This window comes from Drosophila mojavensis, unplaced genomic scaffold (assembly GCF_018153725.1).
Source record: "Drosophila mojavensis isolate 15081-1352.22 unplaced genomic scaffold, ASM1815372v1 contig_36, whole genome shotgun sequence".
Classification (NCBI taxonomy): Eukaryota; Metazoa; Arthropoda; class Insecta; order Diptera; family Drosophilidae; genus Drosophila; species Drosophila mojavensis.
In genome coordinates, this window is record NW_025318858.1 from 22,120,653 (window position 1) to 22,148,307 (window position 27,655).

The 27,655-nt window shown below is 47.2% G+C and overlaps 5 protein-coding genes across 10 annotated transcripts; 1 reads left to right on the top strand and 4 right to left on the bottom strand.

Moving 5' to 3' along the window:
* Positions 1 to 5,777: 5,777 nt before the first annotated feature.
* LOC6577513 (cytoplasmic dynein 2 heavy chain 1) lies at positions 5,778 to 16,507 on the bottom strand. Its single transcript, XM_015165711.3, has 12 exons — positions 16,118 to 16,507; positions 15,910 to 16,044; positions 14,831 to 15,749; positions 14,568 to 14,759; positions 14,389 to 14,502; positions 14,215 to 14,317; positions 12,955 to 13,410; positions 11,560 to 12,886; positions 10,149 to 11,461; positions 8,354 to 9,762; positions 7,133 to 7,441; positions 5,778 to 6,255 (listed from the first exon to the last, which is right to left on the bottom strand). The coding sequence occupies exons 1-12, from the start codon at positions 16,135 to 16,137 to the stop codon at positions 5,977 to 5,979; spliced, it is 6,576 nt and encodes a 2,191-aa protein (XP_015021197.3). The 5' UTR covers positions 16,138 to 16,507; the 3' UTR covers positions 5,778 to 5,976.
* On the top strand, positions 6,680 to 19,558 carry LOC6577514 (mediator of RNA polymerase II transcription subunit 15). Of its 6 annotated transcripts, none has more exons than XM_032728764.2 (4): positions 6,693 to 6,922; positions 13,744 to 13,911; positions 16,785 to 16,916; positions 17,227 to 19,558. In XM_032728764.2, exons 1-4 carry the CDS (start codon positions 6,905 to 6,907, stop codon positions 18,439 to 18,441), a joined length of 1,533 nt encoding a protein of 510 aa, XP_032584655.1. In that variant the 5' UTR covers positions 6,693 to 6,904; the 3' UTR covers positions 18,442 to 19,558. The 6 variants fall into 6 exon arrangements, with proteins under 6 accessions (XP_032584658.1, XP_032584655.1, XP_032584654.1 ...); XM_032728763.2 differs by having other exon boundaries at positions 6,694 to 6,922; positions 16,785 to 16,931; XM_015165712.3 differs by having other exon boundaries at positions 6,699 to 6,922; positions 13,744 to 13,890; positions 16,785 to 16,931.
* A 494-nt stretch (positions 19,559 to 20,052) lies between these two features.
* On the bottom strand, positions 20,053 to 25,447 carry LOC122757129 (cytoplasmic dynein 2 heavy chain 1-like). The gene is made up of 6 exons (XM_044008473.1): positions 23,513 to 25,447; positions 23,179 to 23,395; positions 22,866 to 23,111; positions 22,103 to 22,804; positions 21,860 to 22,042; positions 20,053 to 20,994 (listed from the first exon to the last, which is right to left on the bottom strand). Exons 1-6 carry the CDS (start codon positions 25,408 to 25,410, stop codon positions 20,053 to 20,055), a joined length of 4,188 nt encoding a protein of 1,395 aa, XP_043864408.1. The 5' UTR covers positions 25,411 to 25,447.
* Positions 25,448 to 26,015: 568 nt separating this feature from the next.
* On the bottom strand, positions 26,016 to 26,764 carry LOC122757130 (the record flags this gene model as incomplete). Its single annotated transcript, XM_044008474.1, has 1 exon — positions 26,016 to 26,764. A coding segment is annotated over one exon (564 nt), but the record flags the coding sequence as incomplete, so codon positions are not given.
* LOC122757173 (cytoplasmic dynein 2 heavy chain 1-like) lies at positions 26,762 to 27,277 on the bottom strand. Its single transcript, XM_044008606.1, has one exon. The coding sequence runs from the start codon at positions 27,272 to 27,274 to the stop codon at positions 26,795 to 26,797; it is 480 nt and encodes a 159-aa protein (XP_043864541.1). The 5' UTR covers positions 27,275 to 27,277; the 3' UTR covers positions 26,762 to 26,794.
* Between the last annotated feature and the right edge of the window lie 378 nt (positions 27,278 to 27,655).

Consider the following 27,655-nt stretch of genomic DNA (forward strand, 5'->3'; position numbering starts at 1 on the left):
TGCAAAAGTTTGCGTAGATGCAGTTACTGTTGTTGTTGTTGTTGTTGTCATTTTTGTTGGTCATGCTGCTAGGGATTTCAGTGTTGTCTTCTCCTTCTTTTTTTTTCGCTTGGTGAGCAGATTTTGCATGTGCCAACGGCAACAGAGCGATTCCCATACCATTCACGTCCTTGACAGAGACTTGGCCAAAACTTTATGGTACAACACATCGAAAGCCACTTGCAGCAGGTTGTCGTTCGCTCAATCTGCCTGTATGCTTTCCGGCTGTTGTTATTGTTGTTGTTGTTGTTGTTGTTGTTGCTGGCATTTTAGTTGCCTGGCGGTTTTCCAGCGCTTTCACAGAATGGCCCGCCCGAAAGTAAGTCAAGAGCTCAGCGTGGCAAACTTTCGAAATGATTTCATTAACCAAACCGCATGTGAAAATTAGCACCTGTGTTTACCATGCCAACGGAGCGAGAGCGAGGGCGAGACAGAGGAAAGACGTAGATAATGGATGTTAGACAGCACCTGGCTGGGGAATATACGTTTCAAGTGGCAAAGGTGTGAGCTCCCACACCAGCGAGGCATCTCATGATATGATTACTGAGTATTTAGTCAACTACTTGGATTATTAGCTGAATTTTGATGTCTACCATATTGATTCATATGGGCCGCAGGCTAAGATTGTAGTGTGTGTGTAAACTGTAATTAAAATGAAATACTGAAATCAATTTGAATATATTTTAAATGTATTTCTATTGAATAGATCGCCCTTGCAAACATAACTTGAGACTCACAGTTATTCACTTCATATCAAGCAAGTAAGGAAGCTCTAGTCGAGACTGCTCGGCTACGAGATCCCCTGAACCCTTCGAGCAACAGCTATTTCAATCATTTTTCGCATCTTTCTGCTTACACAAGAATCACATACACACACACACACACACACGCACACAGGCACCTACGCATAAGCACGCAGTGTGCGCTTACTTTGAGAATTTAATTGTTTAATAAATTTTCTTTTTTTTTTCTTTTAGATCGTGACTATAATAATGAAATGCGTGAATTTGCCAAAGCACAAGTCTCTTAAAAAACGCTTTCTACAAATTTAGGGATGAAGGGGGGATATAAGGGTGGGGGGTGAATTACAACAAAAGCCGAAATTCTGTAAAGTACATATGAATCTACATTTAAAATTTGGAGACTCTAGCTTTTAAGATGTAGGAGATATAAATTTATAACTGATTTTCGAAAAGGTTTTTTATCGATAAAAAGTAACGGGATGAGTTATCGATTTTTAGTGACAAATTCGATATCCGCGCTATATATAGGACATTTTAAACAACATTTGAAGTCTCTAGCTCTTATATTTTCGGAAATCGACGCGTTCAAGCATACGGACAGACGGACAGGGCCAAATCGACTCAGCTGATCGCCCTGATCAAGAATATACAATATATACCCTGTGGGCTCTGCCACGCCTCTTTCTGCCTGTTACATACATTTCAACAAAACCATTATACCCTGATTTCCTATTTTCAATGGGTTCATGGTATAATAATAGTAATAATAATTGATGAGTCAGCCTGTAGTTATAAGTCTTTTGTCTTTGAATATTTATTTATTTATTCTATGATATTTTATAATATTTCAAGTCTATTTGATCTCGCAGCATTTCAAAAGGTTTTATCTCCTCAGCTTTCGCCTTCTCTGTCTATCCCACAGCATTTCTCTCCGCCTGTCTGCCTAAGAAAAGCAAGGGATCAAGAATAATTACAGATCATTTGAGTTGTCCATATGTATAAAGCAGTACTAACTTCTTTGTATTTATATTTATGAACAACGAAGTTAGAATGCTTGCAGCCTCAGAGAGTGTTCCCATTGGTCCCTTAAAGCACCTTTGAGAGCGCCTTAGACTGTGAGTGAAAGTGGCCCTATATATAGGGCAGCAGCTGCAGCATTTCTTCAGTCGCCCAGGCCTAGTGGGGGGTCCAGGGGGGTCAGTCGTTCAGCGCAGTGAAATGAAATTGAAATACTTAGCGGAAATACTTAGAGGAAACACATAAAAGAAATACTTAGAGGAACTACTATAGGAAATACTTGGAGTAAATACTTGGAGGAAATACTTGGAGTAAATAGTTAGAGGGAATACTTAGAGGAAAGACTTCCAGTAAACATTTAAAGAGAAGAGTTTGAGGATATACTTTGAGGAAATACTTAAAGGGAAGACTTGGAGGAAGGATTTGGAGGAAAGACTTAGAAAAACTAGGAAATACTGAGAAGAAACACTGATTTACTACTACAACAACAATTACTACTACTATTACCACTAATAACCTCTACTATCATCAAACAAACTAAACCAATATGCCTCTTTCGCTTCGTAAAGAAGACTTAAGATTATAAGTTTATTCCTATTAATTCCTATAAGTTTATTCCTTTTCATTACTGCCAATAAAAAGCAAATCATTCAATACGAACTAACGAAACCCAAATCAAGTAAATTTATGGGAAAATGACAAATGCGAATCAAGTCTGCTTCGTCAACTGAGCTGAAGCAAGCCCTCTCAATTGGCCAATTAATGAAGCCGGTCGCACAGAGGGCAGACAATGGAAATTTACGTGACGGCTAATGTCGTGACCCTTTTAGGCCGACTCTTAAGTTCAAGCGCATCGACGACGCGAACGGAGGCGAGACTAATCACATTTGGCAGGCGTACAATTATGGCAAGTGTAGGTGCCGTTCGGCCAGAGACAAATGTGATCCTTACAGGGAGAGGGTAAGAGAAATGCAGAGAGGTAGAGAGAGACATTCATGTCTCATATGCTTTATACTTTAATTAATTTGTAATCCTTGACATTGAAGCCGAGGCAAATGCAATTAGAGGCAGCTGCTAAATGTTTGTTGCTCTGCCCAAAGGATTACAAGGATATCCAGTTGTTTCCTTGCATTTATTGAAACGTGAACTCAGATGACAGACACACACACACACACACACACACACACTGAGTGTGAGGGAGAAGGACACATGTGCCACGCCTATCAAATTCTAATTGAACATTTGAAATGTCATCATCAAACGTTTGACAAACTCTGGCAGAGGACGAACTTTGAGCTCAAGTGAATATCTAATCGAGTGCACGTCGAAGACTTTGAATTGTTCCGAAACTACACTTAACTGTAAATGCCGAGTGCTGGGCCATTGAATAGGGGTTATATGCGAAGTTGGGCTTAAATGCTGAATGCTGAAATAGAGAAGTAATTTTATTTTGAAGATGCAAATTAAGATGGATATAGTACCACAAAGTTAAAATGAGAACCAATAACATAAAAAATAAAATTAGATTAAAAACAAAAATTTACTGATTAAATAAAAGTTTATGTATAAGCATTTTTAATGTATTTTTTTATTTTTTTGCATACTGTCTTTTTTTTCAATTTTTCGCTGTCTTTCTTTTTTTTTTTTTTTAGCTAAAATCTGAAATATGTTCAAATATTATTTTTAAAATCTAAACAAATTTAAATATAAATATGAATAAATATAGTAAAACATTTATCAATTTTTACCTCAGCAGAAAAATGCATACTAAAAGAAAAAGAAAATACTTCTATTGTACTGTATGCAAGAAAGTCACAAAAGTTTTGGCGTATATACTATACCACTATATTTCATCGTTTCAAATTTCACTCGCCCGCTCTTCAATTTCCATGCAGTTACTGAAATACCGGGAAATGCATTTTCCAATTTACAGAGAATATCTAGACACTTTATGATTCGAGGCATGTGTTACCAATTTGCAATCATACAAAACCTATATGCTCGTCTCATTTCGAGAATGAGTATAACAACTATCTTAAAGAGCTGCTAAAATACAAAATAGTGTAAAAAATATTGCATATAGCAATACTCTAGCTTCATCAGCTCATACTTTGCTTAAATTCAGGACCTATTCCAGAACTCTTAACTGCTTAGCTTATTCGCGGAAATTTACTCCTTAATACCTTGAGAATTTAGAGACGTCTGCTTTACAGTAATATCATCTCAGTTAGCTTAATGGATGCTTCAAATCTCTAGAGCCTTTTATAACCAAATTCGCATTGTTCGTAACCAAATTCTTAGAAATTTATTTTGTATGCTATAGCCTAATCCATCCCCTCCCACTTTCCGTCTCTTAGGTATCGCTATCTCTCTCTCTCTCTCCATCTGTGGGCTTGCTTTCTGTTGGCTAATATAATTTCCGCTCCACTGACTTCTATTATATGTCCATATAACTTATTTATAGCGCTTCGCAATGTCCAAAAACTAAAAGCTCTGAACAATATTTATAATTCGGCCACGCCCACAACGTTAACGCAGGCGGCGCTGCTGTTGTCATTTGCTTTGATTTGTGTTTTTCAAATGAGCAACAAAAAGCAATTTGTCTGCCACAGAAGCAAATGTTGCTGCCGCAACTGCCATCCATCCGCCCGTCCGTCCGCTCGTCCATCCGTCCGTCCGTTTGTTCTCCCGTTCGCCCGTTCGCTTCTCATCCCGCCTGAGCACTTTGCTCACAAATTGTGTTAATTTGCATATTCGAAACTTTTGCCTAATTGAACATAATGCCACTTAATTAAACTTAAGCAACTTTTGCCAAAAGCAGGTGGCCGAGACAGGGGGGCGGTGGGCGTGTCACGTGTAGGTGCTTGGTCTGCGGCCCAAATATCTTGGCAAACTACGCGACGCATGTAAAACTGAGACCCAAAACATTTATGGCCCACTTCAATTGTGGCTGCTCTTGTTGCTGCCATTTTGTGGTTGCAATTAGTTCAGATTATGACGAGGCTAATGTGAGCCCACCCACACACCCACACACCCACACGCAAGCACACACATGTATAAGTAAATACATATATATTCAAGCTCATAAAACAGTTTTGTGCCTGAATTATTTCAATGAATCTCAGGCTCAAATGCTGCAAATGTTTATTGCCATTAAAACAATTTCAATTAAATATAATCAATTTACTTCACATTTAATTAAGACTATAGAGTTTTGAATGAGTCTCAGCGGCGCTTTGACAGTCGGGCATTTGTAGCTGAGCTAGAAGAAGAATTAGAAAAGCAGCGAAAGTCAATATGCTGGAAGAAGGAACTAAATATGAATTTAACTAGTTCGAGGCGGAACTAAAACTTTGTAAGAATCTTCAAAGGGTTCGAGTTTTTTCCGGGAATTTTCCAGGTGAGCAGTCTAGAGCACTCTAAGTTCCTCAAGATTGTATTTATAAAACTTAAAATATAATAATAATAATCTGGATAAGAATAATACTAATTTTAATAAAAAGTAAGATGTAAGAGATATATTTTAAAAACTTATTTTCGATATAGTTTTTAATCGATAACAACAGAACGGTATTGGTTATCGACTTGTGGAGAATAGCTCGATATGCGTATGATATACACGGACCTAGGAAAATCTATTTCTACTCTTTAGCTCTTATATCTTCTGAGATCGACGCGTTCGAACAGACAAACAGACGGACAGGACTATATCGCTCGTCGCCCTGATCAATAATATATATACTTTATTGGGGGCTGGCTGTTACATACTTTTAACCATTACACCCGGATTTCCCATTTTCAGATTCAGGGCATAAAAGACAATCTTGATTTGGTATATTCAGAGTTTGGGTCGGTATTAAATACTAATTGTAGCATTTAAAATTTCTCATTTATTTCATCATAAAGCAAGCTAAAAATTTTTGTATTTCAAATTGATTCATTTTGATTTCTTTCATTTCTCATTTACATTTTGTATAAATTCAAAATTTTGGAATTGCTATTGCTATCAAATTTTGTTTACAATCAAAATGACGCTTATGGCCGTTGTCTTTCCACTCTATTTGTATTGCGGAGCTTGCATATTTATTTATATGTTGGATTCCGTTTTCTGGGATGAGTTTCAATAGATGGGAGATTTGAAATAGATTAAATCTGATTTTTTTCTCTGGGACTATCTTCAATAGTCTTCGACGATGAGGGCTGTGCCGGCGAGAAGAACTTGCTCCGCCGTGGCGCCAACGGCATCCAGTTGCAAATGGCAGATCAGCTTGTCCCGGCTGGCTCTGCTGTACAGCGGCAGGGTAATGCGCTCGTCGGTGTGCTGCCTGTTGCTGGCAAAGCGATCGATTTTCTTGAACTTATCCTCAGTGACGTTCGCTTCGTTGTTTGTGATTTTGTATGTGATGTAAAATGGATTCGACTCGCTGCTGTTGAGTAGCTGCGTGTTACCATCAAGCTAATGGAGTTGGAAATAAATATAGTGTATTTGATATCGCTGAAGAAATGCAACAGTTATATATTTAGACAACAACCATATGTGTCTTAGTCTGTACATGAACCCATCTATGACTACGATCTACGATACAGTGCAACACTTAACGAAAGTGCTCATTTAACGAACTTGTGCCAGAGTGCCAATTTTAACATAATAGAATACTGCTCCACACTGTTAATAGTCATATGAATATTTTAACAGGAGGAGCAAATATGTAATAGAGCTACTTTTATTCGAAATTCGAATAGGTGCAAAGTATAGTAAATCAATAATTCTGAATATGTATATAAAATAAGTTCAATTTCAACAATATTTTATTGTTTTCAAACAGTGAAATTTCTGCTATTTATTTATTTTTCTTAGAGGTGATACCCATAAAATACTTGCATTAGATGACAGACAACAGCAGTGCTGTGCAGCCCTGGTTCCAAGTTAACAGAGCGCCGGAATGTCAATCAAATAAACAAAAAGAAGCGGCGTGAAAAAAGCGAAAAACTGCAGAGAAATCAAATTCTGCAGCAATCGCAAACTAAATGTTGTAAATATAAATTAAATTTAATTCTAATCAAGTGGTAAACAAACAAAAAACGTCAAGCTGGAGACTCACTTTATGGCCAAGATGGGCAAGGTAAGCAAAGCGAAAAAAAAAAAAAACAAAAAAGGAAAGAAAAAGACAAAAGAGTTCAGCAGCCAAGCAATGAAAAGAGATAGCGTTGATTGACAGACAGACAGACAGGCAGGCAGGCGGTTGAGACGGCGACGCGGACAGACAACAGCACGCACCAGGCAAACTAAATGTATATGTCTGCATGAAAAAAGGCAACAGAGAAAAACTCACCTTAAGCGGCGCCAGCTTAAGCAAAAGCAGATCCCCAGCTCCTCCTGCCCTATCGCTGGTCGTCGCACACTGCAATTGGAGTCGCTGCGTGGATACACTGCATTTGCGCGCCTGCTGCAACTTTAAGCAGGCCAACAGATTCTCGCAGTTGAAGACCTGCTTCAGATTCAGCTCCTGGCCGAATTCCACCTGCAGCGACTCTTTAAAGCGCTGCTCCGCTGCCTCCGCACGCACCATCAGACCGCGCAGGTAGTCAACGGCGCTGCTACTGCTCGGACCGGGCCACAGCTTCTGCCAGCTGTGGGGCACCTGCGTGAAGGAGGAGATTGAGGAAAAGGAGGAATATTAAAGTTATAGCAGTTGATTGTATACGAATAGGAAAGAGATTTTGGCTTTAGTATGCTTAAAATGTCTACTATAGCTATAGATAATGTCTACATATAGATAATGTCTACAACATTATAGCTAGATCAAGATATGAGTAGAGAATATCAGATGTGAGTTGAAGTCTTCTATAATACCCCATAACTGTATCCAGATAAGAGTAGATTAACAATACTATACTATATTTAATCAGATAACTATGTGAAGTTTTCTTAAAATTATTTTTATATCATAAATGGACTGGGTACTAAAAAAAAGGACTTACAAGAAAGCAAACCAAAATTTGTTCATAGTATTCCATATAAAGTATATAATGATGCTGCATAGTTCATTAAATACTTGAACTTGAATGTGTTATAGAATTATGGTGTGTCACCTACGCAAATCTATAAGGACATTTATACATATATAACAAAATTTGGATCCAATCCAATATTTTTAAAATTATGAAAAACGTATTTTAATTTTTGTAAAAACTAGTTTTTGTACAAAGTACAAAATGTTCTATCTTCTATCTCATGCCTCTTAACAATATTTCCATTGAAGCCCTCCATATAGTATTTATAATATTTCTTCCATACATACATATATGTATATAAGAGTACAGACCACAGTTAAAAGTCTGTACGCAAACTGAAATATAGTCTTAATTGTTTCTGCAAGAAAGTGTTCACTGTACTTTACCATTTTCTAAGTTTATTTGTAATCGAATTAATGTACTTTAATTTTGAATTTATTTATGCAAGCAGGATAGCTTAAATTTCTAACTAGTGAGGCACCATTATACTGCAGCACTGCCTCGACATTCTATCAGCCCTTCCCATTTTTCCCACTCACCTGCTGCTCGGCCAGCGCTAGCATTGTGCTGGCATCCACATCCGCTGGCTGCTCCGCTCTGCCCGTCGTCTCCTTTAGCCAATTGTGCAGCTGCGACAGCAGCTGATGCACGGCTCTGTAAAGCTGAGCGCCCAGCTGCAGCTCGGCGAGCACAAACAGCGTCCAGGGCGTGGGCATGGGCGTGGCTGTACCACTAGTGAGTGCTGCCTCCTTTGCCGTCTGGGCTATAGTGCAGCCGTGGGCCAATTTCCTCCACAAGCTGAGCAAAGGTTTGATTTGCTGTTCCAGTCGTTGCCTGGAGTTGGGCGTGGCCAATTCGCTGCCAGCCGCAGATCCGCCAAACTGCAATGCGCGTAGCTCCTTGATGACTAGACGCGCCTGCTCCATTTCGCGCTGCTGCTGCGCCTGACTGGCGAGTCCGTACATGCGCGGCTCATCCACATCGGGCAATCGATCAACGGCCGCATAGTAATCCTGCAGCTGGGCGCTGGTGGGCATGGAGCCAGGCAGGCCCAGTGGCTGCCAGCGATTGCTGAGGACATCCGCACAGCAAAATTGGGATAGATAGCTCCTTAGTATGTCCACATCCCGTTCGTTGTTCATTCGCCCGCCATAGGCCACTGCCTCGCAGAGACGCTGCATCAGCGTCCAATCGCAACGTCCGCTGTTCAGCTGCGCGTCCAGCCAGCCCAGCACGCCGAGAGCTGCCTTGAGGTCTGCCTCGCCAAACTCGTAGTACTTCGACCAGCCCTGGGGTATATACTGACGGCGCTGCTGCAGCACGGCCTGCAGCAGGAAGAGCACCAGGCGCATCTTCAAGCACTTCGCAGGCTGTTTGCTAGCCGACTCAGGCTGGAGGCCGGCGTAGTTCTGCAGCATTCGCTGCACCTGCTGCTTGAGGCCGCGCGGCTGCTCGTATCGCACCTTGAGACACTTGTAAACAGCCGCCTCGCTGAAGCCTTTGGTGGACTCGCAGAGCAGCCATAGGCGAAACTCCTGAGACTTGTGCAGCTCGCTCAGCTCACACTCCATCTGGCCCAGCCACTCGGGCACCAGATGCACATTCTTCACGCACAGCCACTGACCCTGGCCCGCTGCCTGCCGCATGGCCGCCAAGGCGCGCTGCTCGCTGCCTCGTCCTATGGCCAGCTCCACGTACTTCTGTGGTCCCCACTTCTTCAGAGCCACGCCACGCAGCTCTGTGGCTGGATCTAGTTCGGGTTGACTGATCATCAATATGGGACGATCGCAGCTGCTCTGCTCCAGCAGCTGCTGCACGGTTGGCTGTGTGGCCGCCTCTGGGGCCAAACCCAACAATTGGCTACTTGCCAAACGTAGTTGTGTGATCAGTAAATCGGGTCGAAAGATTTGTGCCACTAGGACGCGTTGAAAGTGCGACTTGATATTGGCTGAATAAGGAGAAACAGAAACAGTCGCTTAATGTATGCAGCCTGAGTCTATAGGTCCTAGAAGGAGGAAGTGTCCAGACAGAGTGGAGCCTGCTAAACTGAAATTGTCGATGACAGATATGAATTCTATCTCTGTTATGGAGGACCTGACGTCCTAAGGAGGCAAATGATGTTAATTGTTTAATGAAAAACTAAGAACTGAATGACGGATTGAGGAGCAGTGACTGATATATCCAGACTATGTCTAGAGATCTTAGAATAAAAGTTGTCCAGTTCAGAGGAGAGCTCAACTAAGGTCCTAAGGACATCATACTCCTTCAATAGGTATTTAGCAAGATCATATAACTAACACATTCATATACTAATCAGATAATTTGTTTACTCACGCAGTATATCGTCCGTTTGCTGTTCGATAAAGCCGCGCCACACGTAATCCTTGTCCAGCTGCAGTTGCGCCTTGAGGTCCGGCAGCTGTTGCAGCAGCAGCGCCAGCTTCAATTGTGAGTCGCGGCTCATGCAGTCGGGCAGGCCGCCACTTAGTTGACAGCTGCCATCGGCGCTGCCCATGAAGTTGCTGACAAACAGCTCCCACTCCTTGGCGCCGATGGCGGAACCGAAGGCTTGCCGGCAAACCCACAAGGCCAGTGTTAATTGACTTTCGCGAGGTGTTGCACGCGCCAGATGCAGATAGACGCTGCGGACGAGGCGCTCGAACAGCTGCTGCTGCTGCAGCTGCTGAGCATCCTGAGCACGCAATGCGCCCAGGAAGAGCTCAATGTAGACTAGGGCCGACAGCTCGTAGCCCTGCGTCAGGCCAGCGTAGAAGTTGGCCGCCTGCTCGCAGAGCTCACGCAGTGCACCAAATTGTGAGAGCAGCGTTTGCTTGACCTGTCCGCTCTGCTCCAGCGCCGCATCGATTTCGGCGCTGCTGCGCTTCACCTCGTTCAGGCTGGCCAGGAGCGGCTCGTTGCGCAGAATGTCGCCCTCGGCCTTGGAGAGCTGCTCGAGCAGCTTGTCCTGGAGCGCCATGCGCTGCTTCAGTAGCTCGCCCTCTCGCTGCAGTAGCTCGATGCGCTGCTGCTCCAGTGCCGGATTCTTCAGCACAATCGCCTTGGACATTAGCTGATCGGCCAGCCCAGTGGCTGTCACCGTGAAGCGCAGCAGATTCACTTGACCTCGCTGCTCCGGCGGCAGCAGCTGCAGGCGATGAGACTTGCTGATCAACACCAATTGGAAGTCCTCATGGAGATCCACCAGCTTATTGCCCACTGCCAATTGGCGCTTGTTGAAGCGCACATAGATGTGCAGCTGCAGCAGCTCCAACAGCGGCGGGCGCAGCTGCTCGCAGTCCAGCACCAGCAGCGTTTTGCCAAAGCGCACAGCTAGCTCCAGTTGGTAGCATAGTCGCTCGTTGCCTTGGCTTGTCAGCTCGCTCGCTCGTCCCGTTGCACGCAGATGCGCGCTGAGCCATTGGCCCGCCGTCTGGGTGGGATCCAGCAGCAGCGGCACTGGGCAACTGCCAAAGGGTAGCGCCAGCATCTCACGCAGCAACGCAGCGCTCTCAATGATCTGCGCGTCGCGCGCTAAGCCTTGACTTTCCCAAATGATTTGCTGCTGCTCTGTGACGAGAGTTCGGCGTAGCTCAAAGCCATCAGAGCCGGAGAGCTGGAATTCCTTGCTCAGACGTTTAATTAGGGCGCTGTAAAAGGGGAGCAAGGGAATTTAAGTAGTTAAATCTGACATCTTCCATTAGTCCTATTCAACGAATATTAGCTCTAATATCAGACTTCAGCTTACCCGCGTTGCTCGACTCCCCAGCCGGCATAGTAATTGATGGCCAATGCCAGCAGCAACGTCTTGCTGTCGAGTGTCTTGTGAGCGCGCTTCAGTTCGGCCAGCTGCTCGCTCCAGGTGGCATACTCGGCGCTCAGCTTGCCCACCAACAGCTCCGCTGCCTGCAGCGTGGCGCCCGCCTCTTGCAGCTTCAGCTCCAGCACGGCCGCCTCCTGCGTGTAGGTTTGCAACTTCGCAGACAGCTTCTGCACGCGCTTGTCCACATCGTCCAGGCCGCTGGCCAGCTGCTGCATCTCATCCTCGGCGGCATTCAGATTGCGCTGCAGCTCATTTTGCTCGCGCTCTAGTGGCTTGATGCTCTGAATGACGCGTGAGTAACGCACGCTAGCCTGGACCCAGGCAGCGAGTGGTGCGGCAGCTGCAGAGGCACGCTTCGCATTCTTCGACTCGTAGGAGTCACCTTTTGCCTGCAGCAGGCGCTCCACGGCCTGGCAGTTCTCGGGGCTAATGTGTGCCGGGTCCAGGGAGCGTATGTCCTCCTTGACGCCGCGCTTGGCCAGAAACGTTTTCATGCTGTTCCACGAGGTGTCGCGTATGCCCATTAGCCGCAGCACACCTTCCAGTATGTCCCGCACGGCTTCGGGTGGAGCGCGGAGCGAGCGTATTTCGGACAACGCCTCGGATTTGATTTGACCCACCGCATTGCTGGCCTCCGCCAAGATCGGCTCCACCTCTGCCAACTCCTGCTGAATCTCGCGCTGTCGCAGCTTCAGCTGCTCGCTGCTCTGCTGCGTCTTCTGCTTCAGCTCCAGCATATTCGACTTCTGCTCGTTCGCATTGTGCATCGTCGCCGAGATCATTTGCAGTGCATCATTGGCCAGCTTTCGCTTCTCGCCCAGCGCCTGCTCCTGCTCCGTCGCATTGGCCTTCAGTGTGCCGACCAGAGCATGCGCCGCAGCCAGCTTATCCACACCCAGCTGCAGCTTGCCCATGCGCCGATCAATCTCAGCAGCTGCATTGCTGTACATGTAGAAGTAGCTGCTGATGAGTTGATAGTAGCGATGCGCCGGCTGCTCTGGCGGCAGCTCTTCGGCCACATCGCCGAAGTGACTGCAGACGGGCACCTTGCCACGCCCCGCGGCCGCAGACGTCGCCTCGTTGAGCAACTCAATGTACTGCTTGGGCAGCATGGCCAGCGTATCACGTGACTCCGCACGCACGTAGAGCATATCCATTTGACGAATCAAGGCTGGGCAGCTGCTGAAGTACTCCGCCAGCTGTGGACTGCTCGGCTCGAGCACCAGCACCAAGTGCAAATGCTCTCGTGCACCTGCATTGCATATGAGATATGTAACAAGTATGATTACTCCAGCTCTCTCACTCCATCCACACACTCACGCTTCATAAAGAATGCACCCAGCGACTCCTGATAGCCCTCCAACTGTGCCGCCTGCTTCAGCGTGCTGGCCACCGTTTCCAGATCGTCGCCAAACAGCTCCAGTATTTCACTACCCTCCAAGAGGGCCTCACTAGGCTTTAAAATATCGGGCACATAGCTCAGCCAGCAATGATCGATGAGCAGATAGCTCATCTGCTGCTCCAGCGCTGCCGTCTGCATTGCCAGCTTCAAATCGTTGTAGAAATCCGGTAGAGCATAGCTGGCGTTGCCCTGTAAGGTCAAGACCTTGGCCTGTTGCAGCGTGGCAGCTGCATAGATGGCATCCAGGTGTCGATCACCTGCTTCAGCCAGGATCAGCAAGTGAGCATCGTTGCGGGAGAGGATTCGTGCTACTTTGGCTGTGTGCTGCAGCAGCTCCTCCGTGATGGGTGCCGAAATGCTATAGCTTTCGGTATCTAGAGATGAGAATTCAATGGGTTTTTAAATAGCAAATATCCAAGGTTAACATAGATTTAACAGAGTCCTAGAGGATGAGGCAGCTTTAGAGTAAGCTGAGAGTAACATTGAATTATCATATTAAATTCTATAATTCCCATAGCATTGTTTAATTAACAGCATAACTTTAAGATTCATCTGTACATTAACAAACTATTTTCTTTTACCTATTAGAAGTTGACTTCTACTTTTACTTCATACTATTCTTATTAATTTCCAACAAATCAAAAGTTTTACTCCTGTGTTTCGAAACTGTTTCTGTCATTTTCAACCCATTTTCTGTGTACTTCCAGTGGATGACCCCCGAAGAGGAGGCACGCCAAAAGTTCATCATGCGGGAACGAGATCGGGAGCGCAAACGCATCAAACGCATGAATCCCGAATATCGACAAATGGAACGGGAGCGAGATCGATTTCGCAAACAGACGCCAAGGCCCAGTGTAGTTATCCCGATTCATATTGTATTATTTTTGTCTATTATTCACTATTCCTTTTTTTTCCTTCAAACCTCTCTGAACTACTCATATCTTGAAACAGCAAAGGGCTTGGACTTTTAAATATCTGCGCAGTGGAATGTCTACTTAAATAGAATATAAATCATATATAGGGAAACTAAATAAGTAATGGTTAGCTTAGGCGTACCAGAAATTAAATGTAGAATTGTAGATTGTATCAGAATAGAATTACTATGTATGTCCAATATTATTTTAAAAACCTTTATGATAGGCCTAGTACTTAAAGCCCATATACTATATACTACTTACTGCATATTGTAATTTGCCTTTGCACCTCCTCCAGCCACTCATCGTGAGCGAGTCCTTGCAGTTGTCCCTTAGACTTTGGCGATTTGGGCACGTAGTAGATTTTCTAGAAATATGAAGATTTAAAGCATTTGACAGAGAAATGGTAAAAAGATTCTAAATAAGATTTACACCCACCTCCTTGCCTAGATATTTGCGCATAGTTTGCTTCAGAATAGACTCAAACTGCTGCACATGCTCCTCGCTGGCCAAACGATCTCTGAACAAGCCCAACAGCTCACAATGCAAAGCCTGCAAAAGGACAGAGAAATGGCACAAGTGAGGGAATTCAATTAGCAGCAAACGCAGTCACTTACCTCATTGAAGTCTGTGGACGGATAGTAAACGAGGGCCGCCAAGAGCTTCATAATGCACTTGGGGCTAAACTGATAATGCAACTGCTGCTGCTGCTGCTGTTGCTGCTGCTGCTGCTGTTGCTGCTGCTGCTGTTGCTGCTGCTGCTGTTGCTGTTGCTGTGGACCAGTGGACGCAGTAAAAACAGCCTGGAGCTGCAAATAGAGAAATCCAGCTAAGCAAATCAGGCTCAAAGCAAATGCAGCAGGCAGGCGACCGACTTTACCTTTTCAAAGCACTCCATTAGACACTCGCTGACGTGCTGCAAATTGATGGGACTGCCAGGCGGTGGTTTGAAGTGCGTATGCAGCAACGGCTCGAGGCGGCACTGCACGATGGCCAGCATATCGGCAGCACTCGGCCGGGCCACGCGCACGTACTGATTGATGGCCAGGTAGCGGGGTGAAATTTTTGACAAATTGCCACTAATGGACGCACAAATTTGCAGCCCACTGACGCTGATCCATTCCAGATTTTCCGCATAGAAGCCGCCGCGCTGCACCAGTTGCAGCAGCAGCTCGACTATCTCGCAGGCGCCCCAGGCATCCAGCTGGCACAAGTCCAGGTTCTTCATGAACAGCACCAGCCTCGACTGCTTCGGCTTATATTCCCGCCCACGCACGCCGCTCACCGTGACGCAGTGCGTGCGCAGCGTGTGCAGCACGTAGCCAGCGGTCAGCTGTGTGGAGCAATTGATGCTGGCCAGCTGGTAGCCCGAGCACTCCAGCAGCGCCTGCTCCAGCAGCAGCGTCTTGCCCGCTCCACTGGGACCGACCAATATGAAAGGCGTCGCACGTCCAGCCGGCAGCTCCAGCAGCGAATTAATAATACTCAGATATGATTTAACATAAGCTGTCACAATGAGCTCACTGCCATGCTCGGGCGTCTCTATGACGCCCACCACATGCTGCTCCAGTGCTTTGCGCTGCGGGTCGTAGTAGCTCAGCTCGGCATGACTCGGCTGTGCCACATAGAGATTCGCGCGCTGCAGCACCAGCTGTGCGAACTCTCGCTGCCGCTCGCTGGGAACATAGCCGAGCATTGTGCGTAATGTGGCTGCGCCATACTCCTCGATCGTCTGGCTATTGTGCAGCTGCAGCAGCAGGGAGCGCAGCAAACTGGACCGACTTATGCCAGGCACTTGACTAAATAGGCAGTAGATAAGAATTCAAAGTGTTTTTTTAGGTTTAATTAAACAATTAGAAAGATTTTAAAGAAGAAGAAGCAGCTTATAGTTCCCATTGTCAAGGAACTATTGCATACCTTACTTTAAATTAATTAGATATATTGTGCTAGTTTACTTACCCCAACAATTGCTCATTTTGAAGCCAGTCGTAAGCTATTCTGAAATTTTCATCTATGTAGCTTTGCAGTAGATCGCCATATGGCTCCTTCTCCAGCTCATGCTTGAGTACTTCCGTCAGGGGATAATAGTCGTAGCTATTTAGAGTGATATTCAGTTGGCAACAAATGTGATACACTCGGATTATGTATTCCCACCAAAATCACTTACCTCATGTTGACAATGCCCATGCGTGATATGGTTGCCGGGGAGGCGTGACGCACATCGTCCGTCTCGAATATAAAGTTGACATTGTTGCCGAACTGTATGCGCCAGCCAGAGGGCAGTGTTAGGAGTCTGCGAAACGTTTCAAGATATGATTAGTTTCAAATTACTGATTACTAAAGCTAAAGCACACAAAAAACACTAACAGAAACAGTTTTCATGTATCCCGCTTTTGACATGTATATGTCTAATGGCTGTAAAAAGAAATGACAGCAACATTTTACAACACTTGCCAAAATTTCCCCATATACATTTGTGACCGTTGTCCTGTTAAGCTTCTGCAGAGTTTAAGCATTGATAAATTTCTGTCTTCTGACTGTTAATAGAAATGTTAAGTTCTCTTCTCAAGAATTCTCGCTCGCAAGCAGAGATGAACGAGCGTTAATTTAATTTTCAAAAAAAAACTTCTATAATTTGAAATTATGCATTTTATTTTATCTTGTATGAAATTTATCCACTGATTAGCATTAGACATATACATGCTCAGCTGCACGAAATTCTATACCTAAAATAAAATTCTGTTCTGTATTGAACTGTTTCCCATTGAGCTGCTTTTAGTTTAGTTCTGGTATTTGATACTATTCTTCCATCGCTTCCCATCTCTATATTGCAGCTGATGACACCCGAGGAGGAGGCGCGCCACAAGTTCATCATGCGCGAGCGAGATCGAGAGCGAAAGCGCATCAAGCGCCTGAATCCCGAATATCGGCGTATGGAGCGCGAGCGCGATAGATTTCGCAAGAAGGCACGACGTGCTAACGTAGCATTTTTCCAATATATATTTCTAAATTATATATAAGATACATATACACATACACAAGCACACTCACGAATACATACACCCACACACACACACACATACACTCAGAGACAGACGTCGACTGCAGAGTTAGCTTGAAGTAGTTGGGGCTGGGATTTCCTTTAGTTATAGATAGATATATCATTAGACAATAGACGACTGCTCGACCTTCAATACAGACTACAATCGACCCCAATCGCTTGAGCCAGCCGCATTGTGCTTTAATAAGTTTTCCCCGTCTCCATTTGACTTTCAGTTGACGCCCGAGGAGGAGCTGCGCCAGAAAATGATACAGCGCGAAAGAGATCGTGAACGGAAGCGCATCAAACGCATGAATCCCGAGTATCGCCGGCTGGAGCAGGAGCGCGATCGTGATAGAAAGAAGGCGCGACGCGCCAATGAGGCGTTCCGGCAGCTGGAGAAGCTACGTGATAAGATACGCAAGGAGCGCAAGAAGGGTCTCCTGGTGACTGATCCCACACAACTGCCGCCCGAGTTTGCGGCCATTATACCGCCAGTGCCTGTTGAACCTGAGGTGATCATATCGACGCCTCAGACACAGCAACAACAACAACAACAGCAGCAGCAACAGCAGCAGCATCAGCAGCAACAACAACAGCAGCAACAGCAGCAGCAGCCATCCACACACCACCAACAGCAGCAGCAGCAACAGCAGCATCAGCTGGCAGCAGCTGCTGCAGCGGCGGCGCACCAGCAGCAGCAGCAGCGACGCCGCAACATGTCCCATGTGCCAAGCGCGACGTCTGGCCTGACGCAGTTGTCGGCGCCAGCTGGCCATGCCACGCCCACGCATTTGCAGCAGCTGAACAAGCTGCAGCAGCTGTATCCGCCGCCCAGCTTTGGGCATCCCGCCCTGCCCATTCCCGGCGTAACGCTGATGCCCCAGCTCTGCCATCCCATATTGCACCAGAATCTGGGCGCCACACTGTACCCAGCGCCACCGAATGGCATCAAGCAGGAGTACGGCTGCCAGGATGTGAGTAGCTTAAGTGCTGCTGCCGCCGCAGCCGCTGCGACGAGCTCTGCCTCGGCAGTGGCTGCCGCCCAGGCGGCGGCGCTTGCCTCGTTGCGCGGCGGCCCTCAGCAGCAGTCGGACGATCCTGACATGGCGCTGAATCTGGAGCCAGAGATTATATTGCAAACGCCACCCGATGTCAATCCCGCGCAGCAGCAGCAGCAGCATCACTTCAGTGCACACCAGCAACAGCAGCAGCAGCAACACCATCTGCAGCAGCAACAGCAGCAGCACTGCAACATGTTTCAGCACATGGCGCCACAGGCGCATATGCAGCATATGCGAGCAGCGCCGTTGCCGCCTCCGCCCACAGTGGCGCTGCCCCCGCCGCCGCCGGCGACGTCAACGGCGTCGCATCAACAACAGCCACAGCCACAGCCACCACCGCCGCCGCCCCCGCAGCAACAGCAACAGTTGCAGCAGCATGCGCAATAATATGAGATTAACGCACTCGCCTTTAGTTCTTAAGCTCAACTAGCCACATACGCATTTCACAGTTCAAGTTCATGTTTATTTTGTTAAGAGAGAGTGAGAGAGACAGGGACATCGGCTGAGTGTGGGAGAGCGGGAGAGTATACTCATAAGTTGGAACTAGTTTTCTATTTAGCTTTTAGTTATATTATCTCTTAAGTCGCATTTGAATTTGCTCCCAAAACCTATTGGAGATATCTCGTATATATTATTTTACATAGTTCATAGGACACCTGAAGTGAACTAGTTTTAGATGAACTGAACTGAGTTAGTTTTGATTATGTTTTGGGTTATAATTTTATCGAATTTAATTTGCTAAGACAGTTTTAAGTAAACCCAATTTAAAAAACTAATGCAATAGGACTAGTTCAATTGGTTCATAATCTCGTCTGTTATATGTATTAATCTTCGTATATGCTTCGAATTTAGGTTTTATTTAACAAATTTTAAGTATTAAATAAGAGGTTGAAATCAGAACTAGTTCCAAGTAATGTATGCCTTATTCAGATATCTACATCCAATTTGTGAGAACTCACATGCTGTAAATAATTTACAGTTGGCAGCTAAAGAACCAGTTCAATTAAACCCTAGACCCTAGACTAGTTCCCAAACCACAGCACTCTCCCGCTCGCACCCTCATGCCAGTTCAGTGTCAGAATGAAAAGAGACTCTTTGACGTCATTTGTAAAATGCCGTTACGTTGTGTATTACGTTTAGTACGTTACGTTACGTTATTGTTTTTAGTGGGCTTCCCTCATTTTATGTCATAGTTTTGAGCATTTCTATGTTTTAAGTCGCTTTTGTTTTTCTCGGTAGCTAAGTGATAGGGGATGCAATTGCCCATCCGTACAATACAATACATGCAACATTAAGATACGATACTATATATATATATACATATATACAAATGATAATTGATATGTACGTTTAACAAATTGTGTATCCCATACGATATATACTATAGTATATATACATATATTATATTATATATATGGCAAGCCGCAAATAATTAATACGAATTTATGCGCATGTACGAGCAAAATATATTAGCAAAAGCTGTTGCTAAAAAATGATAAAGAAATGCTATTGATTTGATGTATTTGAGAAGTGGGTCTATGGGGGAGAATTTACAAAATTTGATAAGCTTGACAGTCAGATTTAATTTATAAGCAAGTAAGATCCTAATAATTCCTGATGCAGTTTTTTTTTTATTTATTTATTTTTTTTTTATTGAAGATGAAGGTTGTTGGAGCAATAACAATTTTAATTAGCTAGACTTTAGTGGAAATAAGGAATTTTAATTTGCGTGAGATTAAAAAATTTAATTAAATTTGTACTAAATTGTGGCAGTGAAACTTAGATCAAGAAGAGAGTAACATTTTAAGCAGAATATTTGACTAAATCAAATCCTTTGGATTGAGAACAAAGAAGGTGAAATTTCAAAAAGAATATTTGGCTAAGCCAAATCATTAGGAAGATCCAGAGTAATCTGAGTAAGACTTACCGTAGAATTTATGGCTCAGCCATAGCTCCCAAATCGAAGCTATATGTTTTATATGTGTTTCCATGCAATACTCACTTATTATCGTCCAGCACCGAGTTCAGAGCCTCTATCCACTCGGGGTCAATGCTGCCGTCGCAGACGATCCACGAGTGGACATGCGACGGCTCCTGATTGACCAGCACCGCTGTGTGGGTGAGCACGCCGTCTAGCCACTGGCGAGTGTCTGGGTCGAGGCGACCCAGCAGCTGCACGCGATTCATCGACTTGGGGCTGATGGTGTGGACGCGCAGCTGGGTGCCTGTTGTGGCGGTCAGGGCCTGTCGGAGCAGTGATAGAATGCTCGATTTGCCGCAGCCAGGTGGGCCGACGAGCACCACGCCCATGCGCTTCTGCAGCTGTTCGTGCAGTTGCAATGCCTTCTCGATTTGCTTGTCGTTGGCGCGCAGGGCCAGTGGGCCGAAGGCGGCGGCCAGTGCCTGATGCAGCGGTGTCAACGGCATCACCGAGGCGCCAATTTCGGGAAACACATTCAACAGCAACATTTCGAAGCGTTCAACGTCCTGTTGCGCCAGCTTGGACATGGTTGATGAGCGCAGACAATGGACAACAATGCGCATTTCATCATTACCAATCGCCGCAGGGCTGTGAATGGCATTGGAATGCTCATTAAGTGGGCCCGCTGCTGGCATTCCCGCTAATTGCGCGCGCAGTCCCTCGCCGCAAACGAGCAGCACGGTTTTCAGTTCGCGCAGTCCCCAGTCGTAGTGCCGCTGGGCTGACAGCATTTTACCGCACAGATCGAAGAGCTCCACAATTCGCGCCGCAATATCCGCAGCGGCCGCAAAGCCCTCCACGAATAGCATAACGCGTGCAATTTCGCCCGGCTCCGGCTGTTGCATAACAATCGGCCGAAATAACGCCTGAATATTACCGGGCAGCTTTTGTCTGCCACCGTACTCCCCGCCCGCCGGATTCAAGGTCACGAAAATACCGCAGTGATGGTTGAGCTGCACCTGTTAGCGATTGAACAATAATGGAACTTGGAGCAATATCAATCACATAAATACAAGATTACAATATAAATATGCCAGTCAATCAACCAAATAAATATAATATAAATAATATATATTTGATAATAATAATGATAATAGTATAAATATCCAAATAGACCATTAGCTAATCACATCATCGTTCTGTCTGTCCATCAATCAATATCAATATCAGTTACGTTATTGCCCATCAATCAATCAGATATTCGTTACTCACAACTTCAATCCGAACTTTATTTTATGAATATCATTACCTATCAATCACAGCAGTTTTTGTCAATCCATAAATAAATTTACTGCCCATCAATCAGTCAATATTTTTTATGCAAGTCTACATAACATTCTATTGGTCGACTGTTCTTTAGTTCGTCAATCCTTCAATTCTTTTGTGATCAAACCTACTCTTCATATATCAATCAATTTAGACATCAATCAATCATATGCTGCTACATAGATCCATCATATATCCCTTAACCCAATTTGTATACATATTTTTTGCTTAATCTATATCTATATATCATACTTTCCGACTATCCTTTATGCTTTAGTTGCTCGCCTTTCAATCATTTGTGATCAATCTTTTTTCAATCATTATCAATACGAGTATATCCCCTCCTTTACCTTGACATATCATATATTTATCTTTCGAGCTCCAGCACAACAAGATTTCAATCATCCCACAATATACTCATCCGTACATCCACTTTTTTTAAGTTTCTCTATTCTATTTCCATTCATCTATTCCTTTCATAATGGAACGACCTTAAACTCTGCTTGAAGTCAGCCTCGATTGCAATTGAACTGTGCGGTCATTTATCATTATTCTCACCTGACGCTCGCCAATTTGCACGCTCTGCGCCTTGTCCTTCAGGGCGCTCTGTATGGGCTGTATGAGCATCGATATGGATGACAGAGTTGCCTCCTGCAGTCTATTGAACTCATCGAAACAGCCCCAGGCGCCGCAGCGGGCCAGGCCAGTTAGGATTAGGCTCATCGATTCGGTGTCGACGTTCTGCAAACACGGCACAAAGAGACATTATGACAAATCGATGCATTCAGGACCATCTCTCACCTCATCACAATTGAAGACCAGAACAAGGCGCCCGAGCATGCCGCCCAGGGCCTTAACGCACTCCGTCTTCCCGGTGCCCGCCGGCCCGAACGGATTACCGCCGAGGCCCATGTGCATGGCCTGTGTGAGTGTTAGATAGCATTTGTGTGTCAGCCGGGTGTGCACCAGCTTATTGGCATGCCCGAGGAACTCGTAAGCGTATTCAAATTCAGCATAAACCATGCGCACCCACACCTGCCGGACGTCGCCAGCCTCCTGCCTGCTGTTGCTGCTGTTGCTGCTGTTGCTGCTGCTGCCCATATAATATCGCAGCTGACTCAGCCAGTGCCAATCGGTGGGGCTCATCACATTATGCTGCTGCAGCTGCTCTACCACGCCCACATAGTGCACCAGATCTAGGAGGAGGGCGCTCAGCTTAAGCCACTGCAGGCTGCCGCCGGCCGAGCGCTGTTTCATGGCCGCCAGGTGCGACATCTCGGCCTTGAGCTGCTGCAGCAGCTTGGCCAACGCCATGCTGCCGATGGCCTTCTCCGTCTGACGCGTGAAGTGAAGGGCACGCGCCGTTGCCAGCACCTGGCTGGCGTACTGGCTCAACAGCTGGGCGCTGAGATAATCGCTGGCGCCGCTGGTGTTGTTGTAGCACTCGTAGATCTGGGCGCGCAGCGTCTCCTGCAGGACGGACACCAGCTGGTTCAGCCAGTGCTGTGGGCATAAAGGCAGGCATTAATAGATTCATTATCTGCTTTATGCACTCAGCACTCACCTCAATGTCGCCCGTCATGTCAACGGCTTGGCTCAGCCGCAGTTCGTCGCCCTCGGCGCTGTGCACGGCCAGAATTCTGTAGTGGCTGCCATTGGGCGCCTGCTCGATGCCCAGGCTGTGGCAGCCCGGAAAGAGTTTGCGTATGTGCCGCTTGATAATCTCCGCATCCTTGGACGCCTGGCCCAGCAGCTCCAGCAGATCATCGTCGCCCAGGAAATAGAAGCGAGGGAATGAATTCCGCTTGTCCTGCGGGGTTAGTATGAGGCAATATGTTGGAGGAGGATTGTATCAAAATATGACTATTACTGCTTACCGTTATATAGCTCATCAGATTCTGCTGGCAGCGCGCCAGCTGAGTTTCCAGCGCATTCACAATGGTGCTTATATTATTGATCTTGAGCAGGGACGTCACCCTCGGGTCCATTTGTATCTCGCGCATTACATAGCGAAAGTCCTTGTCGATGCGCTTGAACAGAGCGTGCTCCTGCTGCAAGGTGCCAGCGCCAAAAACGGGCTCCAAGTACACCCAACTATAAAGAGAGAGAGAGAGAGAGAGAGAGAGAGAGAGAGAGAGCGAGAAAGGAAAAGAGAGATATATAAAAACTTTCAATATAGTATTAGGAAATATCGGAACTAGTTCCACTCACCGCCTCTGAGAGTGACTCAAGCTGGTGAGCAGCACGTCGAGCGTGTTGAGGCGACTCTCCCAGAGGCCAGCCTGATCGGAGAAGCTGTCGAAGGCCGCCGAGCTCTTGGCCGATTGGAGCAGCGACTGATTGTCGCCAATCTTGTTGAGCACTTCCTGGTAGTCCTTGATCAGGCACACCGCCTGCCCGTTGGCGTCCATGCGTTCGATCAGCTTCAGCTGAGCTGTCACCGACCACTGATCGAGCTCGACGAGTGCCTGCCGGACGATCTGCTCCGAGGCTGCCTGTCGCACAATGCTGGCAATCTCGGGCGCAGCTGCCAGCAATGCATCCAGGTCCTCCAGCAGGTCCTGCAGCTGTATGGCATGCAGAGGCCTCGAGCTGGCCCTGTGCAGCAGCTGGAATATGATGGCCCAGTGGCGCTCGCTAATCGCATCCGACTGCAGCTGCTGGAGTATGGGCAGCGCGGCCTGCAGTCGCTCCACCTGCAGGCGAATGCGCTTCGAGGGCAGGTCGATGGAGGCGTGCACCGAGCCCTCCCAGCGGGCAATGAACTCGTTGAGCACGTACGGCCGTCGCCTGTAGATGGCCCACTCCTCCTGCAAAATGGGCTGCAGTTCGGACAGGAACTGATCGTAGACCTGCCACTGCAGCGATTGCCGCTCCAGCTGCGCATCGATGGCGGCGAAGGGCGCCAGGGCATCTTCCGGGAACTCCATGTTGAATTTGTGGCACTCGTCGAGCAGCTGCTGCTTCTTCGCCTGCAGCTGCTGCCAGTGGGCGCGCCGTTCCTTGAACAGCTCCAGGCTGGCCGACTCGTTCGCCTCCAGCTCGGCTATGGTGGACTCCCAGCGCAGCAGAAACTTCTCCGCCTCGTTGCGCAGATTCTGGAGCTGGGTGTGCGCCTGCGTCTTGATGATGTCCACCTGTCGCTGCAGGATGACCGCATGGTTCTCCAGCAACGGCTGCAGCTGCTCCCACTGCAGCATGATGGCGGCCAAGGCGGTGACCCGCTCCTTGCACCAGCCCGCCAGGCAGGCATCCTTGGCCCTGACCAGCTCCAGCGTGCTGCTGATCTGTGGCAGCTCGCTCATGATCTTCTCGTACTTCATGCCCGACTCACTGATGCTGCCCTCGTCCATGGGCACGTTCTGCAGGAACTGCAGCGCGTTCTGCAGAAACTCCTGCACGGCGCTCACGTCGTTCAGTATGGACGCGCGCAGGCTCGTCGCGAGCGCCTCCCAGTAGCGTCTGCTCAGGTACTCGATGTCCGTGCGCAGGGGCAGCACATTGATCACAATGCAATCGATGGACTCCTCGGTTGTCTGCAGCTTGGCCAGCTGCTGGCTGAACTGCTTGCACGCGCGGAAATTGCGATCCCAGTCGGCGGCCTCGTTCAGGTGGATGCCGCACAGCTGCTCCAGATCCACGCAGCCCAGCGCTATCCACGGCAGCCAGATGCGCTTGAAGTCCTCCAGCTTGTCGAAGAGCTCGGCGGCGCGCACATAAAGCGGCCCGAAGTGATGCCGGTTCGAGGTGACCATGGACTGAAACAAGGCGGTGCTGTGCTCGGACAGAGCACGGAAATTGCACGGACGCTCGATGAAGCGCCGCAACTGGGAGAAGAACAGCTCACGGATCTCCTCCTCCGGCGGACTGTAGCAGAGCTCGCGCTGTCGCAGCACCAGCTTGACATGTATATCCGGCAATTTGTTGTTCATGTCGAGCAGGCCGAGTATGTACTGATACTCCAGCACCTTGTACAGCTGGTGATCCCAATGCAGCTTGAAGGCATCCAGATTCGTGTAGCCCTGGCGCTCCAGCGTAGCCACCAGCTCCCGCAGGTGCCGCAACTCATCCTTCCACACTTGGTTCTGGGTAAGCAAATCAGTGCCCATGAGCTTGATGACCTGAAGGATGATGGATGATGGATGATGATCAGGAAATTCAATTGAATATAGAAATAAGTAAAACTAATAAAATAATAGTAAATCTTGCTCTGCCCACCGTTCGCTTAGCCTGCTCATGGTAGCCCACCAGCAGCGTGTTGTCTGCCGACAGCTTGGACACCGCCTCCTGCAGGGTGTTCACGTACCGCTGCACCGACGCCTCGTCCTGCCAGGCGACAGTTTCGCTCTGCACCAGCCGCTGCAGCTCCAGCGCATTCTTGAGCATGATGGGCCTCTGGCAGGGTATCATGCGATCGCCAATGGTGTTGTGGAACGTGGCGATCTGCTGCAGGCGGCGCGCGTAACACATGTACTTCGCAGCGTGCGTCGCAGCCGAGCGCAGCTCCAGCGGCACCGTGTAGCCCAGATTCTCGAACTCGCGCACATCCTGGCAGAAGGTCACCAGCTTGGGGTTGAATGTAACGCGCATCAGCTGGCGACCCTCCTTCTCGAACTTGACCACCGCCTGATCGTCGCGCAGTCTGTGTCGATGGGCAAAGGTTTATATATAGAGTATGCATAAAGAAGAAGTTCCAGTCGGTGGTGTCCGGCTAGCAGATTATCTGATAATCAGATTATCTTATCAATGATTGAATTAGGCGGGGAATAGATATAAGGGCACTCAAACGCAATTTCAAGAGTTTAGCTTTCAAAGGTTCGGAGATTGACGCGTTCCATCACGGGTTCTGCCAAGCCCCCGTTGCCAAAAACTCATTTTCAATAGGTTGGCATTTAATATTCACCTCAGCTCGCCACTTTTGACCGCCGTCGAGCATTGACCCGACCAAATTTCGAAATTGGTGCGCAGCAGAGATTCGGTTTCCTCCTTGATCTCCTGCACGGCCTTATTGACCTTGTCGAAGCCCTCGCGTCCGCTGATCAAGTGGCTGACCTTCTCGATCTCCTGTATCTGATATTGCACCACTTTGAGCCAGCGGCACTCGTTGCATATGACCGACAGGTGACCCGTGTCGGGCTCCATGTTGGTATCCGTCATGGCCTTGCGCAGATCTTGGAGCAGCAGGTGCAGCGACTGCAGGAACTGTTCGCGCTCAATGCTGAGCAGCTCGAGCACGGCTGGCCGTTGTATCAGCATCTCGTACTTGGAGAATATGAAGATGACCTGGCGCGGATTGCTGAGATGATGATGCAGCTGCGACTTCAAGGCGGCGGCCATGCGCTCGTCTATGGGCTGCAGCACCTGCTCGAAGTGCTGCAGCGCCTTCTGCCACTTGGCCTGGCCCGAGGGCGAGGTGTCGAATATATTCAGATCTGATAGGGATGGCAATTCATAGCTTTTTAGCAATAATCATATTGAGTATTCCACTCACGCTCACTCACCGCCAAAGGCTGCCTGCTCCTGGAACATCTCCTGCAGCTCGGCATCGTTCAGCAGCGTGGCGATCTGCTTGTACAGCTGCTTGATGTTGCGTATTTCGGCCAGTCGCTCCTTGAACTGTTGTCCGCGCCGCGGCACGTGTGGCTCGCCCAGCCACGGATGCTTCACGTAGTTGGGCCAGAAGAGTCGGGTCAGCGAGTCGCACAGCTGCATCCAGGCATCCACGGTGTCCATGCACTGGCTCATCAGATTGTTCACATAGTACGAGTTCAGGCTCCAGATGTCCTCGGCCTGCAGCTGCACCAGGCAGGCCTCCAGCAGGCGGTTGCCCATGATGTCAAGCAGATCGGCCATGCGCTGCTGCGGGTAGTTGTAGGGCAGGCGCCACAGCTCGTCCAGGCTGTTGTGGGCGTGGTCGAGGAACTCCTCGATGCGACTGCTCGAATTGCCGCCAGTGTCAATGGAGCTGAGCATAAATTAAATATCTCAAATTAAATCTAAATATATATTAAATATTCTCTCCTGTTTACCTAATTTTCATTTCGATATTTTCCAACACTCCTATGAACACCTGCGCCGTCTCGCGATCCAAGCGCGAACTGGACTTCTGACCCAGTTTCTGTTTCCAATATTTGATTTCGTCCTTTATGCTGCTTATGCCTGTAATTGTATTTTATATCTGAGTTGATTTGTTCGATATTCATGGAGAGCCAAAGCCCGCCCGCTCACCGCTCTGAGGTAAACCCAAGGTGGAGCCTAGCGAAACGTGCAAATTCTCCAGCAGTCCACTTAGCTCTGGACTGTACTCGTTGCGCTTCAAAAGAAAATGGCAAATAGTTAAATAAAAAACGAGTA